Source organism: Salmo salar, chromosome ssa26 (genome assembly GCF_905237065.1).
Source record: "Salmo salar chromosome ssa26, Ssal_v3.1, whole genome shotgun sequence".
NCBI classification, from domain to species: domain Eukaryota; kingdom Metazoa; phylum Chordata; class Actinopteri; order Salmoniformes; family Salmonidae; genus Salmo; species Salmo salar.
The window spans coordinates 41,673,259-41,688,653 of record NC_059467.1 but is presented as its reverse complement, the minus strand read 5'-3'; the positions used below and the strand labels follow the sequence as shown (position 1 = coordinate 41,688,653).

General features: G+C 41.8%; 1 protein-coding gene across 1 annotated transcript; it reads right to left on the bottom strand.

Moving 5' to 3' along the window:
• Positions 1 to 3,778: 3,778 nt before the first annotated feature.
• Positions 3,779 to 14,313, bottom strand: LOC106587687 (CMP-N-acetylneuraminate-beta-galactosamide-alpha-2,3-sialyltransferase 1-like). The gene is made up of 6 exons (XM_014176278.2): positions 13,927 to 14,313; positions 10,220 to 10,413; positions 6,201 to 6,383; positions 5,924 to 5,969; positions 5,239 to 5,358; positions 3,779 to 4,026 (listed from the first exon to the last, which is right to left on the bottom strand). The coding sequence occupies exons 1-6, from the start codon at positions 14,185 to 14,187 to the stop codon at positions 3,853 to 3,855; spliced, it is 978 nt and encodes a 325-aa protein (XP_014031753.2). The 5' UTR covers positions 14,188 to 14,313; the 3' UTR covers positions 3,779 to 3,852.
• Between the last annotated feature and the right edge of the window lie 1,082 nt (positions 14,314 to 15,395).

The window sequence follows — 15,395 nt, the reverse complement described above, 5'->3', positions numbered from 1 at the left end:
TGGTTTCGTTGGTCTTCGCGTTCGATGATATAATTTACTTAGCTGCAGAGTAATAATTAATATCAAAGACTTGTTCTTATTCTGTCAGTATCGATAGTCTAAAAGTTAACCACGTGGTATGGTTCACTTTCAGTAGAGGAATTTGGATGGTCAAACCTCTGGCCATAGAGTGTAGGCCTGGTCTGAGGAAATGTAAATCAGGGAGTGTTTTATAGTGCCCATCGAACAGGCTGGTCAAATGACGCCTGGTCCTATATATGTCCTTGGGGCGTGCCTATGACTGAGTTAGATTTGGTTACAGAAATACAATTCTACCACATTACATCAGTACATAGCATCTCAATGTCTTACAAAAGCTTTATCCTTATTAATACATTCCATACACCCATATGAGGCAAGTCTTAAACTGAGTCTATTATATAAACAGTTTTATGGTAATATGGCTATATTGTCTCTTCTGAGTATCACAAAATTGTACCAAAAGAGGCCAACGTCATGACACTGGTTTGGTTCTGTACTCTATAGTGCTGTCCAGTTCAATGTTCATGATGTTGAGGCCCAAAACTGTACTCTTGATAGTCACCATCAGACACACAAGTTTCCTTTGAAGATGTTTGTGATTTTTGGTCATCCCAATGACTTGGAATGTTATTGTTGTGGTGCTATAAAAACATGTAATTAATATGTAAACAGTATTATTAAACAGTTATAACTACCGTAATTTCCAGACTATAAGCCGCAACTTTTTTCCCACGCTTTGAACCTCGCGGCTTAAACAATGACGCGGCTAATATGGATTTTTCCCGCTTTCAATTTTTTTCTCTCAAAAAAAAAAAATACACATTCTGTGACATGCTCAGTTTTTTGGCGGCATGAAGCTTTTATTAGACCAATGAAATTGCCGAACGGGTTAAGGTCAAACAACTTTTTTGTTTACTGTTTAGATTAAATCGAGCACTCTCAAACTTCCCATCATTCTGATTACGGTAGTCATTTTGTCACTCTCATCATGGCAAAGACACGGAGAAATGCATATGATGCAGCCTTCAAGTTGAAGGCGATTGATCTGGCTGTTGGAAAAGGAAATAGAGCTGCTGCACGGGAGCTTGGTCTTAATGAGTCGATGATAAGACGTTGGAAACAGCAGCGTGAGGAATTGACTCAGTGCAAAAAGACAACTAAAGCTTACTGCTATTTATTTATTTTTTGTTACAAGCCGTGTTTCGTTAAAGCCTATTTATTTTTGTTACAAGCCGTGTTTCGTTAAAGCCTGTGTAAAGTTCATTTGTTTCAATGTACCGGTAGGCACCTGCGGCTTATAGACATGTGCGGCTTATTTATGTTCAAAATAATATCTTTTTTTACATTCAGTGGGTGCGGCTTATATTCAGATGCGCTTAATAGTCCGGAAATTACGGTATGCAATATACATATGAATAAATGGCATAACACGTGTAAACATTCACCTCCTGGAGAGAGAAACCAATTACCTGGACTAACAAAAGGGTCAAGATTTATGGCACCCTTATGGCACCCTCTCTCTCCAGCCTTGTGAGAATCTACCAGGCTGAGATCAGATCTGCCCTGACACCACAGGGTCATAAATTACTCTGCATGAGCAAGCTCCAACAACTGTCTGGGATGACTCACCCATAGCAGCACAATAAAACACCTTCATTAAAGGCCTTTACGGAAAACGCTGTTTTTTTAAACCTTTATTTAACTAGGCAAGCCCGTTAAGAACAAATTCTGATTTTCAATGACGGCCTAGTAACCGATAGGTTGCAAGATCCAATCCCCGAGCTGACAAGGTAAAAATCTGTCGTTCTGCCCCTGAACAAGGCAGTTAACCCACTGTTCCTAGGCCGTCATTAAAAATAAGAATTTGTTCTTAACTGACTTGCCTAGTTAAATTAAGATAAAATAGTGGCTGTGAGTATGAAGCCCATTCGGGGAAATATTATTTATTAAGGAGAAAACCCTCCACTGCCGGTCCGAGGAAAATAGTGCAAATGTGACGAAGCAGCCGATGGTCAAAATGCATATAAAAACCTTATACAATTAAGTGTACACATTATGTAAATTCACCTATATTCATTGTAGTGACTAATATTTGTCATATTTTTGGGCCTATCCTATAGCCTTTCAGTCGGAGTGACTCTAAGCTCCTTTAATGTTCATTTACTATGCGTTTCCTGCTCTTCGATTCACAATACAACCAGAATTAGTGTAGGCCTAATAAATGTTTGAAGTGTAGGCTAAACTAAAGTCCCATTTGCAATAGGTTATAGTTAGGAGGACACTATCTGGGGTGAATACGTGTAACATTCAAACTATAGTAGGCTAGGCTTGCCTATATCAACACCATTTTGGACATCATTTTGCTTTAAATAGCTATTTAAACCGGCAATAGGCTATCGTGTTGATATACGTTAGCCCAGAAAATAACACGTCCATGACTATGAAGATGGCTCTATTGTCGATCTGAATGTCTATATAGGCTAAGCCAGTCAGTCAATAGCATGTGTTACAGAATAGGAGAGCAGTCAGTCAGTCGCTTATTGAATGGGCTTCATAAATAGTGAAGCCATGAGGCTAGGCTTCACCTCAGCGGATTTCTGGAGTAGCTTCGCCCTTTACTGGACACTTGGTGAACCTAGCCAGACCAACCAATTTACACTGTTAAACAAAGGTAGGCTAGTTAATGATTATAAAAACATTGTAGCCCTAACTTACATGTAGTCAGAGCAGCTCACAGATCACTGCACCTGTACATAGCCCATCTATAATTTAGCCCAAACTACCTCTTCCCCTACTGTATTTATTGATTTGATTTATTTTGCTCCTTTGCACCCCATTATTTATTTCTACTTTGCACTTTCTTCTACTACAAATCTACCATTCCAGTGTTTTACTTGCTATATTGTATTTACTTTGCCACCATGGCCTTTTTTGCCTTTATCTCCCTTATCTCACCTCATTTGCTCACATTGTATATAGACTTATTTTTCTACTGTATTATTGACTGTATGTTTGTTTTACTCCATGTGTAACTCTGTGTTGTTGTATGTGTCAAACTGCTTTGCTTTATCTTGGCCAGGTCGCAATTGTAAATGAGAACTTGATCTCAATTTGCCTACCTGGTTAAATAAAGATGAAATAAATAAACTAAAGTAGTCTAGTGCACACATCCATGCAGCCTCATATGCCGAGATATTATTAGGCCCTAGTAGCAGTGCTGGTGAAGGCGTAGGCCTAGCGCTTTATGAAATTCATTCTTAGGCTTCATTTTTAAGGTGATGGCTGTAGTTTCCTTAACAATACCACAATAAAAGTAAATTCGCATGTTGAAACAGAAAAATTATAACACGGAAGATTCATAATTACCCAGGTGGTGAATATTGTCCAGACAGATTTTTGCATGCGATGCAGTTAATTTCAGTATCAGAACGTGCCGGTGGACTTCTGTTAAGGATGCATTAGTGAAAAAAAGCATTGGGTCATGCCAATTTTAAACTGTCCGAGATGGAATTTGTTATTGGATATAATTATCTGCTGGCCGTCCTCAGCATCATGGCTTATTTGGCCAGGTTGGCCTATGAGAAAAGCTAACAGCTTGCCATTTTAGACCAATAGTTAAACCATGGTCTAAGCCAAAGTTCATAAATATGGCCCCACATTGTTCAAGTTCACACAAAACCAAAAACGGTAGTGCAGATAAAAGGATAAGGTATTTGAGTAGGTAAATGCTGTGCAATGTAGACAATAGGCTAACGCCTATTTGATTAATCCGCTTTAATAAAAAGCTCTTTATAGTGTATATACAGCTGTAAGGGAAATTATCTTTATGAATTATAAGCGAGATCCCTTAAATAGCTGTAGTTTGTGTATTTCTGAGAGCCTCATGGTGACGTTGTACTCGTAGTTTCCATCGTGTAGTCCAGTTTGGAGATTTTTATCGACTAGGGTTTCCCAGTAGTGGTGCCAGTTCCCATCTTTGTCTTTCCCAAATCCATACACATTCACCTGCAATGAAAATACATGTTTAGAGAGTTTGTTTCATAATGTTAACCAAAAGGTTTTATTTATGGTAATGGGATATTGTGTATGCAGCCTACATGATTTGGGCCAGTAATATGTGACGATACCACAGATTGTCAGAACTATGCATATCCATTAGGTGTCAGGGTTGGTTTCCTGCACTGCAATCATGTGTAGTACACAGTGTGCATCACAATACAGTGTGGAATGTGTGTAGTGGGGCAGCAGGTAGCCTAGTGGTTGGAGCATTGGGCCAGTAACCGGAAGGTTGCTGTCACGTCCTGACCAGTATAGGGGTTATTTGTTATTGTAGTTTGGTCAGGACGTGGCAGGGGGTATTTGTTTTATGTGGTTTGGGCTATGTGTTTAGGTAGAGGGGTGTTTGGTTTATGTGGTTCGGGGTTTTGTTAGTCTATGTTAGGTTATTTCTAGGTTCTGTCTAGTTTGTTGTAGTTCTATGTTTAGGTAATTGGGGTTGGACCTTCAATTGGAGGCAGCTGGTTATCGTTGCCTGATTGAGGGTCCTATAATTAGGAGTTGGTTTTTCATGGGGTTTTGTGGGAGGTTGTTCATTGCATAGCTGTGTGTTGCCTGCCCGACTGTTTGTCGTTTGGTTTGTTCTTACGTGTTCTAATAAAGTGAATGAGCACTCAACCCGCTACGCCTTGGTCCTTCCACCACGACGACTGTTAGTTGCTTGACCGAATCCCTGAGCTGACAAGGTAAAAATCGGACGTTCTGCCCCTGAACAAGGCAGTTAACCCACTGTTCCCCAGGTGTCGAAGACGTGGATGTCGATTAAGGCAGCCCCCCCCCCCGCACCTCTACTTCAGAGGGGTTGGGTTAAATGCGAAAGACACATTTCAGTTGGACAACTGACTGGGTTTTCCCCTTTCCCTAGTATACAGTGTGTCTTGCTGAGGAAGTACACTCCTATCCACATTCCTAGCAGAGCATGTTGATATTTATTAGGATCCACATTAGTTCCTGTCAGGGCATGAGCTACTCTTCCTGGGGTCCAAACAATCACGTCGCTAAAGCCTACATCATAAATAAAACAATTCAAGACATTACTCTAATATTACAAATGTACAATATAAAATTCACAGTACCACAACATTACTGTGTGTTTGCGTGCATCTCTTCTGTGTTGTGCCATGAGGTGTTGTTGTATCTGTTGATATCTATAGGTCTTACCTTGTTACAGATGTGTAGGGATAATATCAAAGCCATGAATCCAGTGGAGGGGTATTTGCCCTGATAGTCAAGCCAGGTTTCATGAACATATTTCATAAACACAGGATTCAGAACCAATACCTGATTGGAATATATTGCACATTACATGTCTATCAACCTGATTTCATTAGAAAAAGAGGAATGTCTATTGTGATGCATCAAATTTGAGAAGTCACTTTGTTAGATTGATAGTGTCAGAGATGGGATCCCATGATGCAGTTAGTACACTCTCATTCTGATGCCGTCTCAAGCTCTGACTCGTAATGACACACCCCTAGGCAAATATTAATACCAATGTAGCTCAGTTGGTAGAGCATGGCGCTTGCAACACCAGGGTTGTGGGTTCAATTCCCACAGGGGATCAATACGAAAAAAGTATGAAAATGTATGCACTCTAAGTCGCTCTGGAAAAGTGACTGCTAAATTACAAAAAATATAAAAAATACATTTGACATCACTGCCTCCTTTGTTAGAAAACCACCCAACCATACATTTTTAAAACAAACATCTAAATAAGGCTCTGCCCATAACACACATCCTCAATTACAAGCAGAACTGCTGTCCAAGAGACAGTAGAAAAGATCATGCATTAGATATTGACTGTGTAGATGGATAATAACCATAATAAATTAACAAGGTGACTCACCAAATCTTTGTTGGCCTTTATCTTCTGTCTAAGTGGTAAATATGACCTGTTGAATAAAAGACTTCATTTCATCTAGGAGGTGCTAGCTATGTTATCTTAGGAAAATGCATGGTGTAGCAGTGTTTCCCAACTCCAGTAGCCCTGGACAAGCACACCTGATTCAACTAATCATCAAGCCCTCAAAGAGCTGAATCAGGTGTTTTTGTCCAGGGACTGTAGGACCAGTGTTGATTAACACTTAACTAATCAGAAGAGTCCATGATAAGTTGTTACTCACAAAGTGATGTGAGACCCAGTGGTCATGGCGCCTGGTAGCCACTGAAGGTCCAGAGTCTTGAAAGGGATCAACAGGAACCTAGTGGCATTGTCCAGATCTATTGCACTCTCTGGGTACATGACGTGATACGTGGTCCGTTTCCCAACATCCTCCTCATAGCCAGAGGTAGGAGCCTTGTTCATTCTGGATAGTACAGTAAATAGCAGGAATCCATACAATAACTGCAATATTTCAAAGCTCTTCGTTCAACAGTGACAGAACGGGTAGCGCCATCTTTATTTTAAGTAGTCAATTTCTTATTTTCGGCTTCTATGAGTTGATTGGCAGTCAGTAAACAAATTGAAAATGGTGCATGCTGCTACCTGGAGTGTGCTGTCTGTACAGGCATAAAGCCAAGGTCGGTTATTTACTGCTACATGCAGCTATGGAAGGTTTGTTCCTTTCTACTGGAGCGTGAACTCCTTCCCTACTTCCCACAAATCGAAAAGTGTTGGATTGGTGGAGGCATGGGCTAGCTAGTGGGAGTTCCACCATATCTTACAGTGCCTACAGAAAGTATTCAGACCCGTTGACCATTTCCACTTTGTTACGTTACAGCCTTATTCTAAAAATTGATTAAATCGTCGTGCCCCCCCCTCAAATCGACACACAATTCCCCATAATGACAAAGCAAAAGCAGGTTTAAATTGTTGCAAATTTATATAAAAAAAAATAACAATTACATAGGTATTTGGACCATTTACTCAGTATTTTGTTGAAGCACCTTTGGCAGAGATTACAGCCTCGAGTTTTATGGGTATAACTAGAAGCTTGGCACACCTGTATTTGGGGAGTTTCTCCGATTCTTCTCGGCAGATCCTTTCATGCTCTGTCATCGCTGCACAGCTATTTTCAGGTTTCTCCAGACATGTTTGATCGGGTTCAAGTCCGGGCTCCGCCTGTGCCACTCAATGACTTGTACCGAAGCCACTCCTGCGTTGTCTTGGCTGTGTGCTTAGGGTCGTTGTCCTGTTGGAAGGTGAACCGTCACCCCAGTCTGAGGTCCTGAGCACTCTGGGGCAGGTTTTCATCCAGGATATCTCTGTACTTTGCTCTCTTGGTCTTTCCCTCAATCTCGACTAGTCTCCCAGTCCCTGCCACTGAATAACATCCCCACAGCACACTTCCACCACACGTTACCGTGGGATGGTACCAGGTTTCCTCCAGGCATGACGCTTGGCATTCAGGACAAAGAGTTTAATCAAATCAGAGAATCTTGTGTCTCATGGTCGGAGTCCTTTAGGTACCTTTTGACAAACTCTCAAGCAGGGTGTCATGTGCCTTTCACTGAGGAGTGGCTTCCGTCTGGCCACTACCATAAAGGCCTGATTGGTGGGGTTCTGCAGAGATGGTTGTCCTTCTGGAAGGTTCTCCCTTCTCCCCAGAGAAACTCTGGAGCTCTGTCAGTGACAATCAGGTTCTTGGTCACCTACCTGACCAAGACCTTTCTCCCCCGATTCCTGTTTGGCCGGGCAGCCAGCTCTAGGAACAGTCTTGGTGGTTCCAAACTTCTTCCATTTAAGAATGATGGAGGTCACGGTTTTTGGGAAACTTCAATGCTGCAGAAATAAAAATGTTGGTACCCATATCTATGCCTCGACACAATCCTGTCTCAGAGCTCTACAGACAATTCATTCAATCTCATGGCTTAGTTTTTGCTCTGACATGTAGTGTCAACTGTGGGACATTATATAGACAGGTGTGTGCCTTCCCAAATCACGTCCAATCAATTGAATATACAACAGTTGGACTCCAATCAAGTTATAAAAAACATCAAGGATGATCTTTGGACACTGTTAACTAACCTCCAGACGAGCTTCAATGCCATACAACTCTCCTTCCGTGGCCTCCAACTGCTCTTAAATGCAAGTAAAACTAAATGCATGCTCTTCAACCGATCGCTGCCCGCACCTGCCTGCCAGTCCAGCATCACTAGTCTGGACGGTTCTGACTTAGAATATGTGGACAACTACAAATACCTAGGTGTCTGGTTAAACTAAACTCTCCTTCCAGACTCACATTAAGCATCTCCAATCCAAAATTAAATCTAGAATCGGCTTCCTATTTCGCAACAAAGCATCCTTCACTCATGCTGCCAAACATAGCCTCGTAAAACTGACCATCCTACTGATCCTAGACTTCAGCGATGTCATCTACAAAATAGCCTCCAACACTCTACTCAGAAAATTGGATGCAGTCTATCACAGCGCCACCTGTTTTGTCACCAAAGCCCCATATACTACCCACCACTGCGACCTGTATGCTCTCGTTGGCTGGCCCTCGCTTCATATTCGTCGCCAAACCCACTGGCTCCAGGTCATCTATAAGTCATTGTTAGGTAAAGCCCCGCCTTATCTCAGCTCACTGGTCATCACAGCAGCACCCACCCGTAGCACACACTCCAGCACGTATATTTCACTGGTCACCCCCAAAGCCAATTTCTCCTTTGGATGCCTTTCCTTCCAGTTCTCTGCTGCCAATGACTGGAACGAATTGCAAAAAAAAATATTTAAAAAAATATTATAATAAAATAAAAATCACTGAAGCTGGAGACTCATAGCTCGCTCACTAACTTTAAGCACCAGCTGTCAGAGCAACTCACAGATCACTGCACATAGCCCATCTGTAAATAGCCCATCCAACTACCTCATCCCCATACTGTATTTATTTTTTTGCTCCTTTGCACCCCAGTATCTCTACTTGCACACTCATCTTCTGCACATCTATCCCTCCAGTGTTTGATTGCTAAATTGTAATTATTATTTCGCCACTATGGCCTATTTATTGCCTTACCTCATTTGCAAACTGTATAGACTTTTTTTTCTATTGTGTTATTGACTGCATGTTTGTTTATTCCATGTGTAACTCTGTTGTTTGTGTCGCACTGCTTTGCTTTATCTTGGCCAGGTCGCAGTTGTAAATGATAACTTGTTCTCAACTGGCCTACCTGGTTAAATAAAGGTGAAATAATGTATTTATTTTTAAATGATTTTTTTATTTTTTTAAATCAATCAATGGAAACAGGATGCAGCCAAGCTCAATGTCTGAGTTTCATAGCAAAGGGTCTGAATCCTTATGGAAATTTTATATGAATTTGCAAAAATTTTGAAAAACCTGTTTTCACTTTGTCATTATGGGGTAGTGTGTGTGTAGATTGAGGATTATTTTATTTAATCCATTTTAGAATAAGGCTGTAACGTAACAAAATGTGGAAGAAGGGAAGAGGTCTGAATACTTTCCGAATGCACTGTATATAGTAATTTATTTTCAAACCAGTGATGGGAAGTGAACAAGTGCACACTGAGCTGGTGGGGATAATTGGGACATAACTCTCAATTAAATTGGCTGATCCCTCCTACTGACCTGGATGGCAGGGACGTGCACAGACAGGGTTCTACCTGAGCACCTGTCCCTTTGCCTTCCCACTTGCCCTTTTGGGTGGTGGTATAATTATAATTTTTTTGTATAGTTTGTCTTTGTTGTTCTGAACCCACTGCCCCCCAAGTTGTGACATCTTCAAGTTCACCACCCTGACCCCTGGTCTGCCCTGTACGGAGCTTGCGTGAGCCCGGTTGCCCCCAGTCTGCCTTGTACAGAGATTGCGCACGTCCCATTATCCAAACAATTTGAGATGCGATCACCAGTTGAGTGTGTGTAGCAAACCATCTAGTTTAAATATCAACAGTACTGCCACAGCAGCATAACATTTCATCAACAATTGATTTACATAATAGTCAGTCTGGTTGGCTGATAGCCAACACACGCAGCAGAAAGACGGGCAGTTGCTGGTGGGTGCCCTTCTTTTCCAATTTTGAGCCCCTACAAGGTCTGTTTACGGCCCTGCTGTATGGAATCCTGTGATCCTTCCTTAACCCATAGGAAGTCCCACCCAGTTGACTAATTCAAAATGGCTTAAGTCGTCAATGGCACTACCAATGCTTAAACAGGCTTTGTGCCAAGTGCGCCCTCCGTTGGCCTACCTTATGACGACGTCACTGGAGTCTATGAGGGCTCCGAAGTGGGAACCCTTGAGGTTCCCAGAGTTCCCCACCACAGCACAGCTTCCATGGCGCTTATGGCCCGCATCCATGTGGAGGTCAGCATCAGGGATGACCTGGAACAACTTCTCCACCACCTCGCTGAATTTGGCTGTGCTACTGTCATTCTGGATTTCCTGGTGATAAGAGGGTACTTTATTTGATTGCGCCAGCCAACACATGAAACACCAATAAATACACCATGGACAAGCAGCACAAGCAGCACTCAAATAACAATCATAACATCAGCCCAAACCAGTCAAAACTGATTATGTATATTGTGTGATTTGTATATAATGATTTCATGTTCACCTGCCCAACGACTGCAGAGGGAACTGAGCTGTTAAATCTGCTGCAATGTATCATTTGAGTATTCTGAGACTTATGTTTGGATTGTACATGGTCTCTGTCCAGAAAAACAGGTTATTGTTGACTACAATAGCAATCAGTTAATCAGTGACAACACTTGTATTGCAGCGTGTGAAAGAGCTGGCCTTACGATCACTTAAAGAGGCTTAAAAACAGAAGTGAGAATATTATTTTTTTTATTGTAAAAGGGCAGGATAAAACAAGCAAAACTGACAGCTAAAACTGTGGTTCACCAGCTGCATTCACACCTTTGTTCCACTGTGTAGTGCGACCAATAACATATATTTTTCAGAGCTAATCTGATGGTCAAAAGACTAATTAGGGCAACACACAAAAAAGATATATATATATACACACACAAATATACACACATACGTATATATGTGTGTATACACACACGTACATACATACATACATACACACACACAGACACACACATATATACACTGCTCAAAAAAATAAAGGGAACACTTAAACAACACAATGTAACTCCAAGTCAATCACACTTCTGTGAAATCAAACTGTTCACTTAGGAAGCAACACTGATTGACAATACATTTCACATGCTGTTGTGCAAATGGAATAGACAACAGGTGGAAATTATAGGCAATTAGCAAGACACCCCCAATAAAGGAGTGGTTCTGCAGGTAGTAACCACAGACCACTTCTCAGTTCCTATGCTTCCTGGCTGATGTTTTGGTCACTTTTGAATGCTGGCGGTGCTTTCACTCTAGTGGTAGCGTGAGACGAGTCTACAACCAACACAAGTGGCTCAGGTAGTGCAGCTCATCCAGGATGGCACATCAATGCGAGCTGTGGCAAGAAGGTTTGCTGTGTCTGTCAGCGTAGTGTCCAGAGCATGGAGGCACTACCAGGAGACAGGCCAGTATATATGGAGACGTGGAGGAGGCCATAGGAGGGCAACAACCCAGCAGCAGGACCGCTACCTCCGCCTTTGTGCAAGGAGGAGCAGGAGGAGCACTGCCAGAGCCCTGCAAAATGACCTCCATGTGTCTGCTCAAACGGTCAGAAACAGACTCCATGAGGGTGGTATGAGGGCCCGACATCCACAGGTGGGGGTTGTGCTTACAGCCCAACACCGTGCAGGACGTTTGGCATTTGCCAGAGAACACCATGATTGGCAAATTCGCCACTGGCGCCCTGTGCTCTTCACAGATGAAAGCAGGTTCACACAGAGCACATGTGACAATCTGGAGACGCCGTGGAGAACGTTCTGCTGCCTGCAACATCCTCCAGCATGACCGGTTTGGCGGTGGGTCAGTCATGGTGTGGGGTGGCATTTCTTTGGGGGGGGGCCGCACAGCCCTCCATGTGCTCGCCAGAGTTAGCCTGACTTAGGTACCGAGATGAGATCCTCAGACCCCTTGTGAGACCATATGCTGGTGCGGTTGGCCCTGGGTTCCTCCTAATGCAAGACAATGCTAGACCTGATGTGGCTGGCGTGTGTCAGCAGTTCCTGCAAGAAGGCATTGATGCTATGGACTGGCCCGCCCGTTCCCCAGACCTGAATCCAATTAAGCACATCTGGGACATCATGTCTCGCTCCATCCACCAACGCCACATTGCACCACAGACTGTCCAGGAGTTGGCGGATGCTTTAGTCCCTGTCTGGGAGGAGATCCCTCAGGAGACCATCCGCCACCTCATCAGGAGCATGCCCAGGCGTTGTAGGGAGGTCATACAGGCACGTGGAGGCAACACACACGACTGAGCCTCATTTTAACTTGTTTTAAGGACATTACATCAAAGTTGGATCAGCCTGTAGTGTGGTTTTCCACTTTCATTTTGAGTGTGACTCCAAATCCAGACCTCCATGGGTTGATAAATTGGATTTCCATTGATTATTTGTGTGATTTTGTTGTCAGCACATTCAACTATGTAAAGAAAAAAGTATTTAATAACATTACTTCATTCATTCAGATCTAGGATGTGTTATTTTAGTGTTCCCTTTATTTTTTTGAGCAGTATATATACACATATATATATATATACACACACATATATACACACACAAACATATATACACACACACACACACATATACGTATGTATGTATGTATGTATATATATATACACATACATACATACATACATACATACACACACACACGTATACATATATACATATGTATGTATATATATATATATATATACATACATACATATATACATACGTATGTATATATATATATATATATATATATATATATACACACACACATACATACATACATACATACATACATACATACATACATACATACATACATACATACACACATACACATACACACACATAAAGTGGGCTGCCTGTTTAAACACAGCTACCTTATCCTTGTGGGTGTCTCTCTAAACAATGACACACCAGGATTCACAAACAATTAACAGGGAAGAGGCACAATTTACATTGTTGCTATAGTATTGCCTGGAATGACAAATGGTTCAAATGAAAGGAATTCTGCATCCAACTTGTTTTATCCGGTAGATTAGCAATATATTAAAACAATGTTCTTGTAGTGAAGGGCTCACTCATTCACACAGCCTAAACCCAACCAATAAAAGTTAATTCTGAATTAAACTCATAAAACAACGAGAAAAAGAAACATGCAACAGTATTAACAAGATATTTAACTTTAGAAAATAATAAGATGTTTGGCCATTTCAATGTATAGTTGTAGTGAGCGTTTGGGACATTCATTGACCAACGTTAATAGGCTAATCCAGTGGTCATCAACCGGTCGATCTCCAAGGTATTTCTAGTCGATCGCCTAACATTTCTGTAAAAAACCCAATGATAAAGCCTTGTGTTCCCATTTTTTATTATTAGTCACGGGCTGTTGGTGTTCGGTGCAGCCAATTTAGCTTCCCTGCGCCCTGGGTAGGCAAACTGTTGCCACGTCATGTGTCTGAAGGATAGCGCGCTGGACTTCGGGCTAGAAGGTCGAGGGTTTCATTACATTGGTGTCAGAAGTGATCGGACCTTGCATCCACGACAGTGCGTGTGCTTGGCCAGTGAGCGCGTTCTTATAAGACGTTGAGTCGCAAGCTAGCGCGAAGACGCGCTCTTTGAAAGGAGGGAGTAGTGTAACGACCCTGGGTGTATAAGCGCGGATATCGACTCTGCCGCTCGAGTATTCTTTTGGGGCAGTCGATTGCGCGCTGGACTTCGGACAAGAAGCTCGAGGCCAGCTCCCTGCCTGTTACATTAGTTTCAAGACATATATATCTTTTTTTTTAATCAAAAAATATATTTGGCCTACCTGCCACCACGTTCTGGTATCATCGGAGAGTTTCTTGTTCTCTCTCGTCAGAAATGGTTTGATAGATCTGATGAAGCGCTTCTGAAACCATGGGTCGTCGTCCGGCGGTGGAGAGAAGATATCGTCCAGTGGCCGAAAGGCATTTTTGACAAAATTCACAAATGAATTGGAGGATTGCTGTCCAGAATAAAACACAATGATAGTAGTGATGCAGAGTAGAACAGTGGTTAGAAGGCATTTTCTAATCCTGAAGATATTCATTTCGTAGGTGGTATAGAATCCTCACCACCTGTGAAGAGACCAATTATGAATATGTGAAAACGCCCCTAATAATACTGGTTTCAAAACATGTGGGAAGTGGGAACTCGCTTTCAAGACAACTGCGAATTTGGGAGAAAAAAATCGTTTGATTCTTCCTCTGAGGTTTAACGGCGGTTGGCATCCAATTTGTTGCATTACCGCCACCTACTAGACTGGAGTACCTTATACCTTGCTTGAAAAATAAAAATGTACTAAATAAATACCCTACCATCTAACACTACACTCACTAATTTCAAAATTGTCTAAAATAAAATGAACACCACCCTACTCCATTAAATGTATGTATTCCTACCTCATGCCATCATCCTGAAAGGATGAGACATCACCACTTAACACACCCTGTAACTCTTCTGATGTCAAGTCTCGCACACCCAAATACCTCTTTGCAGCTGCCACCACAACCTCAATTTTCTGCGATTTGCTATAAATTATACAAATCTAATCTTACTGAAACTTATATCACTTTTTGGCCTATCCCTTTGTACTGGTATATCTCTACTGCTCTCACCACTCCTCCTTATCCCACTCCTCTACTTTCTTCACTGGGGGTAAAATCACTGTGGAAGCCAAGCCATATTATAACCTATGTGTTGTGATAATTGCGTTGTAAATCACTGTGGAAGCCAAGCCATATTATAACCTATGTGTTGTGATAATTGCGTTGTAAATCACTGTGGAAGCCAAGCCATATTATAACCTTATGTGTTGTGATAATTGCGTTGTAAATCACTGTGGAAGCCAAGCCATATTATAACCTATGTGTTGTGATAATTGCGTTGTTTTTTTCTATAAATCCTGTTAATTCATATGCCTTGTGACCGTGATATATAAGTCTAAAAGCTGAGACAATAAGAAGACACAGTAGCAGTATAAATTCAACCACACCTTCTCGGTCTATCATTCTATCATACAGTACACACTTTTATTTTTTGTTGTCCTAGGCTATCTGGCTAAAATGCTTGATTTCCAGGCTAACTTCCGTTCATGGGCAACGTGAACTAGTTAACATTAGCCTTCTACATATTGAACTTCCATCCTCTCAGGCCATGACCTGATGGTTGAATCAGAATCGCCCTAATAATCATTGGCCAGTATGGAGAATTAAGTAAAACCACAAGTCCAAATCCCTATCTCCATCCATGGCTAAT

Bases quoted from the DNA above. Each gene is read 5' to 3' on its own strand.
- LOC106587687 (XM_014176278.2), bottom strand. From the start codon at position 14,187: ATGAATATCTTCAGGATTAGAAAATGCCTTCTAACCACTGTTCTACTC. The intron at 5,359-5,923 runs GTGAGTCACCTT...TATTCCAATCAG, and splicing joins TAAAGGCCAACAAAGATTTG to GTATTGGTTCTGAATCCTGT. The intron at 4,027-5,238 runs GTAAGACCTATA...TTTTCATTGCAG, and splicing joins CCCTACACATCTGTAACAAG to GTGAATGTGTATGGATTTGG.